Source organism: Lycium barbarum, chromosome 5 (assembly GCF_019175385.1).
Source record: "Lycium barbarum isolate Lr01 chromosome 5, ASM1917538v2, whole genome shotgun sequence".
NCBI lineage: Eukaryota > Viridiplantae > Streptophyta > Magnoliopsida > Solanales > Solanaceae > Lycium > Lycium barbarum.
Genome location: NC_083341.1, coordinates 7,855,396 through 7,864,563, shown reverse-complemented (window position 1 = coordinate 7,864,563; position 9,168 = coordinate 7,855,396). Strand labels below are relative to the sequence as shown.

The following is a 9,168-nucleotide window of genomic DNA, read 5'->3' as shown; positions in this document are numbered from 1 at the left end:
CTCTTCAGGGGGTTATCATACATGCACCTCCTTTCCGGATTCAATTATTGTACTGCAAATTAACTTACGCTACTTCAGAAGAGTCCTTATATTTTTAGAACTTAAGAGATGATTTTTCATGAAAGGTCATTCTTTTTCACGAACGGATTTGTCTGTTCTATTTAAAACTTTCAAATATTACAAACTAGTTCAACAAAAGAAAGACTTTTGAAACTCGGTCGTAATCTAAAACGAGTCATAAAAATTTATGTGACTATAAACTATCTCATTAAGGATTAAATGAAAAATTTAAAACTAAGTTATTTTTAAATTCTAAAATATGTCCTTTTAGAATGGGAGAGAGGGAAACATGGCAATGGGGCAGGTGGGTATGGAACAAAGATAACCAGCCAAAGCACAGCTTTATAAACTGGCTAGTCATGCACCAAAGGCTAATGACTAAAGCTCCACTGTACCAGTTTGGCATTAGCTCGGATGATAAATGTGCTATGTGTGGAGACCATGAGGAGACCGTCCAACACCTATTTTTTTAGTGCAATTTCTCCAAGAAATGTTTTAAAGCAACTCTTGAGTGAATAGGTACAGGGGTGCAACAAACAGATATACAAGGGATATGGAAAAGGGTGGCACGAAGCATACAAGGAAGAAGGTGTAGGGGGATAGCTATAGCCACACTAGCAACACTGGAAAAGTAATGAGAAAGAGACAGATAGACTACTTACCTAACCTTGCAGGAAAAGGAGTATGCGTACAGGAAAAGTAATGAGAAAGAGATGAGAAAGAGATAGCAAATCTATGAATAGAGACCTAAAGGGAGAGCTTTGTAATAGACTATAGGTGACAAATAAATAAATAAAAAATTTCGTTCACCAAAAAAAAAAAAATATATGTCCTTTTGAATAAACAACAAATTAAAGGAAAGTGGGACTGAACTGTAGTAATAATCTTCAAGCTCGTGTGGATGAGAGTGTTTAAGTTGGAGTTCTCCAAAGAAAATAAAAAATTTGAAAAAATTACAGCCAACTACCTTTCGCCATATAGTTTACAAAATATTTATACAATATATGGGTGGTATATAAATATACTTAATACACATATATTATACATGCCTATACATATCTGTACTACCTATACACTACATATACGACTAAATGTCTAGGTCGTGAATATTTTGGTCATATTTAATAAACTAAACGGTGAAAGGTACATTAACATAAGTTTTCACAAGAAATTCCTATGCTTAAAGGCAGAGCTATAAATAGGGGATATATGGCATGCTACCTTTGAACTTGAGCCTTGAGTAATTAATCACCGGAAAAATGATGAGAAACTTTATATTTCAAAACCTTCTTCATGTGATCTTCATCGTCTTCCTCTCCACTTTATGTAGCTACTCTCTCTGGAAAATCGTCCTTTCCACTATAATCCTTAAGATAACAAGCAAATTTATAACAATAAGAAATCAGAGTACCAATAAACTCCCTCCTGGTCCAAAACCATGGCCTTTAGTTGGGAGCCTTCCTGAAATGCTACTAAGCGATAAGCCAGCATTTTTGTGGATACATAAACTTATGCAAGAAATGGATACCGAAATCGCTTGCATTCGTCTTGGCAATGTCCATGTCATTCCTGTCACTTCTGCTGAGCTTGCTTGCCGATTCCTGAAGGAGCAAGACTCGGTTTTCTCATCGAGGCCTATTTGCATGTCCTCGAGCCTCGTTAGCAATGGCTACATGACCACAACTTTTCTCCCTATGGGTGATCAATGGGTGAAAATGAGACGAGTACTTGCTTCCCATGTGCTCTCACCAACATCTCTTCAATGGCTTCGTCATAAGAGGGACAAAGAAGCTGACCACCTCCTTCGATACGTTTACAATCAATGCATTAACAAGTATCGTCCTCGAGTTATTAACTTGAGGAAGGTGACAAGATACTATTGTGCCAATGTTATTAAGAATATGATTTTCAGCAAGAGATTATTTGTAGACGAAGAGGAGGATGAGGAGCAAATTGATGCGATTTTCACACTTTTTGAATATTTCCATTCTTTTGGCATCTCAGATTACTTACCATGGTTAATTAATTTAGATTTAGATGGTCACAAGGCAATTCTCAAGGATGCCTTTGCCACAGCAAGTAAACACACTGATCATGAAGTTGATCAGAGGATTGAGATTTGGAAGGATGGCAACAAATTTGTGGAAGAAGACATCCTTGATGTTCTTATCATGCTCAAAGATACCAATGGGAATCCGTTGTTGTATGTTAAAGAGATTAAAGCGCAAGTCCTTGTAAGTCACCCAAAACCATGTAAACAACATGGTAAACTTCAAGTTTTTTATTTTATGCTTAATACATGGTAGCCCCTTAAATTTGCTAGGATATTTCATTTAAACACTCAAACTAAGCCTTGTTCCAATTGAACACCTCAACTTCTAATAATATGTTCCAATTGGACACTTTCAGTTCAAATTTTGAAAGAAAAATTGTGTGGTTTTCATTCGTCTATTAGGTATTTAAGTTAACCACATAAAATATATTATCTCCTTAATTATACGCATTCGCCTCAATAAGCCATAAAACCCCAAACATTTTCTACTTGAGGTTGATATGTATAATTAAAGGAGATGAGATATTTGATGTGATTAACTTAACTGCCTAATAAATGAATGAAAACACACACAAATCTTTTTCCAAAATTTGAACCAAAAGTGTCAAACTGAAACACTCAATTTAAAGTTGAGGTGCTCATTTGCAAGATTTAGTTGGAATGTCTAAACGAAATACCTTAAAAGTTTAAGCGGCTGGTTATGTGTTAAGCCTTTATTAACCTTTAGTGATGTGCATAATTTATGGTTACATAAATCAATGTCATGACTCATGGCATGCATATTTAAGACTAGAGATGGCAAATCATACCATGAAAGAAGTTTTTGCACGGATTGTCCTTTAAGCGCCGTGCTCTTTAATTTTTGGCCCTCGTGTATGTAGTCTCTAATTTTTGGCCCCTCTACTCATTTAATGATAATATTCAGATTTTGCTACGGTCAGCATAAGTTATGTAATATTTATCTTCGTAAAATGGACTTTTTCTTCGCTCAACATAAGTTCTGTGGGAATTAAGTTATGCAACATAAGTTGTATAGTACGTCCAGAATTTGTTGTATTGTTTAAAAATTGGAGTTATAATTTTTGGGGCATATATTCATTGTCCTTTTTGAGTTGAATAATGTGTCTGTTTTTGTAGAGTTTGATGTGTTCCTTGTCATTTTTATGTTGATTTTTGAAAATTCTGTCATGTCCGACATAACCTCTGGGATATTATTATACAGAAGTATAAACTTATGTCGCGAAAAGTGCTGAAGGGAAAAAAATTAAAGATCACAAATTAATTTGAGCGGCAAAATTTAACGACCACCCCGAAATAGGGGCATTTGTGCAATGACCCACCATGCAAAATATGACCAGCCAAACTCGCCCCAGTTTGGTCGAGTTTGCTTGTTTATTGCTTTAGCCCATTTTCAAATCAATCCATCTAAAAGATGGACTGTTTTGGACTAAATAACTCAAACTGAACCACGAGAAACCTTGTTAGAGTATTCTTAAAAATAACATTTTCTTTATTTGATATGTTATACTTCCTCTTTTTCAATTTATGTGAACTTTTTTGGGTACGAGGGTCAAACTTTATAACTTTGACTATTAATTTTGATATAGATTTTTTAAGTTCGTAGAAATAAACCTTGTATATTTAGAAATTACATAAAAGATACTATAAGTCATGATAATTTATAATACAAATAATTTAGACTAGTTGTAAAAGAAAATATGGTCAAAGAACCACCTCGTAGACTCTCCAAATAATAATAGGATCACATAATTGAAACAGAGGGAGTATATAATAAAGAATTTCTTCTACTCCCTTCGTCCCAATTTATGTGGCACCATTTGACTTGACACGAAGTTTAAGAAAGAAAGTAAGATTTTTGAAATGTGTGGTTCAAAACAAGTCTTATATAAATGTGTGGTTGTAAATCATTCCATAAGTTAAATTGTTTCTAAATATAGAAATGTGACATTTTTTTTTTACAGACAAAAAAGGAAATGGTGCCACATAAATTGGAACAGAGGGAGTATTAGTTTTATATGATAATTAAACAAATTATAACAAATAAACAAAGAAACTAAAACTTTGTAATAATTTGACGGGTTGAGCTATGATATATTGTGTAGCTTATCTTGATTCAACCCATTTCTCCATGTAATTTTTGTGCGAGTTATTCAATCCGCTGATTTATTAACTCAACTCATCTTGACCAACCCAAATTCACCGCATAAACCCGCCATTTAACACTTCTATTTAAGACCACAATTTTTTTTTTTTTTTTTGACCTTATTGGTTTCTAATAATATCGATATTGACAGGAATTGATGTTAAATACAGTAGATAATCCCTCAAATGCAGTTGAATGGACAATGAGACATATGTTGAATCAACCAAAGATAATGCAAAGGGCCATGGAAGAGATTGACACGGTCGTTGGGAGTAATAGATTGGTTCAAGAATCGGACTTGCCACGGCTAAATTATGTGAAAGCTTGCATAAAAGAGGCGTTTCGACTACATCCGGTGGCGGCGTTTAACGCTCCGCATGTGTCTGTTGATGATGCTATTGTGGGCGAATACTTCATCCCAAGAGGGAGTGTAGTGCTATTAAGTCGTCTTGGACTTGGTCGAAACCCAAATATTTGGGAGGATCCGTTGAAGTTCAAGCCAGAGCGCCATCTATTATTAGGTGGCCCTGGTGAAGTTGTTCTCACTGATTTAGAATTACGTTTGTTGTCATTTAGTATTGGGCGACGAGGTTGTCCAGCTGTGAAACTTGGTTCTCCAATTACTACCATGTTACTCGCTAGGCTTCTTCAAGGATTTACTTGGACTTTACCACTAAAGTCTCCACAATATGATTTTGTTGAATGTGATCCCTTTTGTAACATGCCACTTTTTGCTCTCGCAAAACCGCGATTGTCTAAGGGCATGTACCCTTAATTATGTGAAATTATTGTACCATGATGAATAATGCTGAACATTATCAATTGCTCAGAATCTATATTTCATTAGTTTAAAGTAAAGATCAGTTTCGGTACTACAAATTGTTGGCACTCAATTATTGTCTTTCCCTTATACTCTAGCAACTGATCACTTTATTGCTCTTTTTTATTTCTCACAGTAGGTATCTGGTTCGCGCTTCGCGCAGTCAAACATATCACTTTACAAATTTTAGTTGATAATGGATAAAATAATTAGTGTACCAAAATAAATAATAAATTAATACTGTAATATATACATACAAAAAAATTAAGATCAAATTATATACAAAAATTACACATCTAAAAAAAAATTAAAACAAATTGCAATAAAGCACGCATTCTAATTCCAATTGAGCTCATAGACGGAGCATCACAGGTTTTTTGACGACTAAGATAGTTTCGAAGTGGTAAATATGCTTGAGTCTCTTAATTTCCGCTTTTTCTTTAATTTGCTGTTGAAACCTCATCAAGAACTGAAAATTAATAATAAATGCTTTGATTCAATGATTCTCGTCAGAACTCAGAGGTGAAAACAACCTTTTTTGACAAATGAATGACTATTCTACATGATATTACTAAGTTTATGGAGTATATGGACCTAATATGACACTCAAAGATACAGACTACCAATTTAGGGTCGTGTTGAGTGCTTCGGTACAATCTTAATTAGCTCTCCCATATTTTTTCTTTGAAAAAGAAAATATGGTTTGTTTTTTAATTATGAGTACATTCCTGCATGTTTTTCTGCGTTGGTTTATCAGGCTTGAAATTCTATATGACTGTGAATAGGTGAAAATGATATTATACTACTAGCAGTGTTGATCTAATTAGTAGGAGTGTTTTTTGTGTCTACAACCCAATTAACTACAATTTATTTTTTGAAAAAATAAACACATGACGACTGAAATATAAAAACACATAAGTACTAACATCTTTTTTATATTACCGAATATATTCAATCTAGCATATTAATTAATTAAAATGGATGGAACAATAAAAAAATACTAAAAACTTGAAGGACTTAAATGTGCTTTTACTCTAAGAATACAGAAAATTGAAAAGTAAAAACCAAATTAATCTCAAGAAAATAATTGTACACAAATTGGGCACAATTTAAACATTACAAGTCACTTAAATTTAAGCTACTTCAAGCTATGTAAACAAAATTCAAGTTTGATCACTATGTCCTCTAAGAATTTCCGAAAATAGAAAATCAAAGAAACTGATAACTTAAAACACAAAAAATTGTTGTCTTTTTAAAGAAAATACTTGTTCAAACACCCTTTCCAGTCTCTTTAGGAAAATCTCACTTATCCAATCTTGATGAACTCTCAAGTCGCTTATATCATAAACACATTCGACCCCAAAGTTTTCGAAGTATACTAAAATATTTAGCTCCAATCTTGCCGGTAATTATGCCAGCTTGCTAGTGCCCTCTTCGAACTACATGTAAGTAAATAAACAATTTTTTCTAGGAGACTCATATGACATTTATGTCGGAGAAAAAAGTTACCCTCTACCGAGTGCTAAGACCAAAGTTAATCTTCAAAATATTTATGATGATCAACATTCTTCCTTTGACTTCTCTCCCGAGAATTAACGTCGGAAGCGAATCCAGGATTTCAAGAGGGTGGGTTCACCATTAGCTACGGTTTTTTTTTTTATTTCTTTTACCTTTAATTCGTTACAACTTAGCGCCTATGGGGTTTTTTGATTTCTTTTGCTTTTTGGGACTTGGGTAATTAGAAATAAAGGAGGAAAAAAGTCATTAGATGTAATATAAAAAAAGAAACACGTTTTTTACTTTTGGGTAATTAGAATTATAGAAAAATTATTTAGAATAATACAAAAAGGAAAGTTAAAAGGCTGCTTTAGAAAAAAAAAACATAAAAAATACCGGAGCTCAGGTTCAATCCCGAGACCTTGAGGAAAAAAACAAGCCTCTAACCAATGCTCCACTGAGTCTGGTTTGACCATGTGTTCCTTTAGTTAATATTAGATATATTTTCAGAATTATACACATAATATATCGAGTTTAGTCGAGTGACCATGTGTTCACGTGACCCAAAATTTATACCTAAATTCGCCTTTGATTAACGTACGACAACGCTTCAAATATAGATCAATTTACGTACATAATACATAATTCTATCCTAGTTAATATAAAATAATTGAAAACAAATAAAATAATTTATCTAAATAACTAATAATCTACCTTACATATACATAGAGAGAGAGCGCAAACCACAAAATGAAATAAATTACCCTTTTAGGCACAAGGTGGGTACTGCAAGAATGAATGAGGTCTGAAGATGGTTGTGAGATAACAAATTAGGATCTGAAAACTCAAAGATTTGGTGCACTTTTGGGACTTAAAAGAAAAGGGAACTCTTTAACTAACAACAAAGAAAAACTTGGGAGCTATTGGTCTTAGACGTGGGGAGAGGGATAGGTTTTGGCTTTTACTACAACAACAACAAAAACAACAACAACCCAGTGAAATCCCACAACGTGGGGTCTGGGGAGGGTAGAGTGTACGCAGACCTTACTCCTACCAAGGTAGGACGGCTGTTTCCGAAAGACCCTCGGCTCAATAAAAAGGCATAAAAAGAGGTCAGATAAGGCTAAGAGATTCAAAGCGATATGGAAATGAAATAACGCAAGCGACATAGATAACATAGGATAATCAAAGCACAAGAAATAACAGATAATAGCAGAAATCAGAGCACAAGAAATTATATTGCGATAATGCGACTACTAATAAGACAGGATAACGAGACTATCTACTAACCTTCTACCCTAATCTGGGTCCTCCAAACCCTCCTTTCTAAGGTCATGTCCTCGGTAAGCTGTAACTGCGCCATGTCGTGTCTAATTACCTCTCCTCAATACTTCTTCGGCCTACCCCTACCTCGTCTGAAACCATCCATGGCCAACCTCTCACACCTTCGCACTGGGGCATCTGTGTCTCTCCTCTTCACATGCCCAAACCATCTCAATCTCGCTTCTCGCATCTTGTCTTCCACCGAGGCCACTCCCACCTTGTCCCGAATATCCTTATTCCTAATCCTGTCACTCCTGGTGTGGCCACACATACATCTCAACATTCTCATCTCGGCAACTTTCATCTTTTGAACGTGAGATATCTTAACTGGCCAACACTCCGCCCCATACAACATAGTCGGTCTAACCACCACTTTGTAGAACTTGCCCTTAAGTTGTGGTGGCACCTTCTTGTCACATAGCACTCCGGAAGCAAGCCTCCATTTCATCCACCCTGCCCCAATACGATGTGTGACATCATCGTCAATCTCCCCGCTGCCTTGCATAATAGACCCAAGATACTTCAAACTACTTTTCTTCTGGATGGCCTGGGTACCAAGCCTCACTTCCAAGCTAGCCTCCTGAGGTACTTTACTAAACTTACACTCTAAGTACTCTGTCTTGGTCCTACTCAGCTTAAACCATTTAAACTCCAGAGTATGTCTCCAACCCTCCAGCTTAGCATTAACTCCACTACGAGTCTCGTCGATCAGGACTATGTCATCCGCGAAAAGCATACACCATGGCACCTCACCTTGAATTTGCCGCGTCAATCCATACATCACCAAGGCAAATAAAAACGGACTAAGAGCTGATCCTTGATGCAACCCCATCACAACTGGAAAGTGCTCTGAGTCTCCTCCTACTGTCCTTACCCTGGTTTTGGCTCCCTCATACATGTCCTTGATCACCCTAATGTACGCCACAGGTACACCTTTAGCCTCAAAGCATCTCCATAGGATCTCTCTTGGAACTTTGTCGTAAGCCTTTTCTAGGTCGATGAATACCATGTGTAAGTCCCTCTTCCTCTCCCTATACTGCTCCACCAGTCTCCTCACAAGATGGATGGATTCTGTAGTTGAGCGTCCCGACATGAATCCGAACTGGTTCTCTAAAATAGACACGCCTCTCCTCACCCTCGTCTCCACCACCCTTTCCTACACTTTCATAGTATGGCTTAGCAGCTTGATACCTCTATAGTTGTTGCAACTCTGGATATCTCCCTTGTTCTTGTATATAGGGATCATTACAC

The 9,168-nt window shown here is 35.8% G+C and overlaps 1 protein-coding gene across 1 annotated transcript; it reads left to right on the top strand.

Annotated features, from left to right (window-relative positions):
• Window positions 1–1,300: 1,300 nt before the first annotated feature.
• Window positions 1,301–5,140, top strand: LOC132642254 (isoleucine N-monooxygenase 1-like). The gene is made up of 2 exons (XM_060359505.1): window positions 1,301–2,294; window positions 4,429–5,140. Exons 1-2 carry the CDS (start codon window positions 1,320–1,322, stop codon window positions 5,050–5,052), a joined length of 1,599 nt encoding a protein of 532 aa, XP_060215488.1. The 5' UTR covers window positions 1,301–1,319; the 3' UTR covers window positions 5,053–5,140.
• The last annotated feature ends 4,028 nt before the right edge of the window (window positions 5,141–9,168 follow it).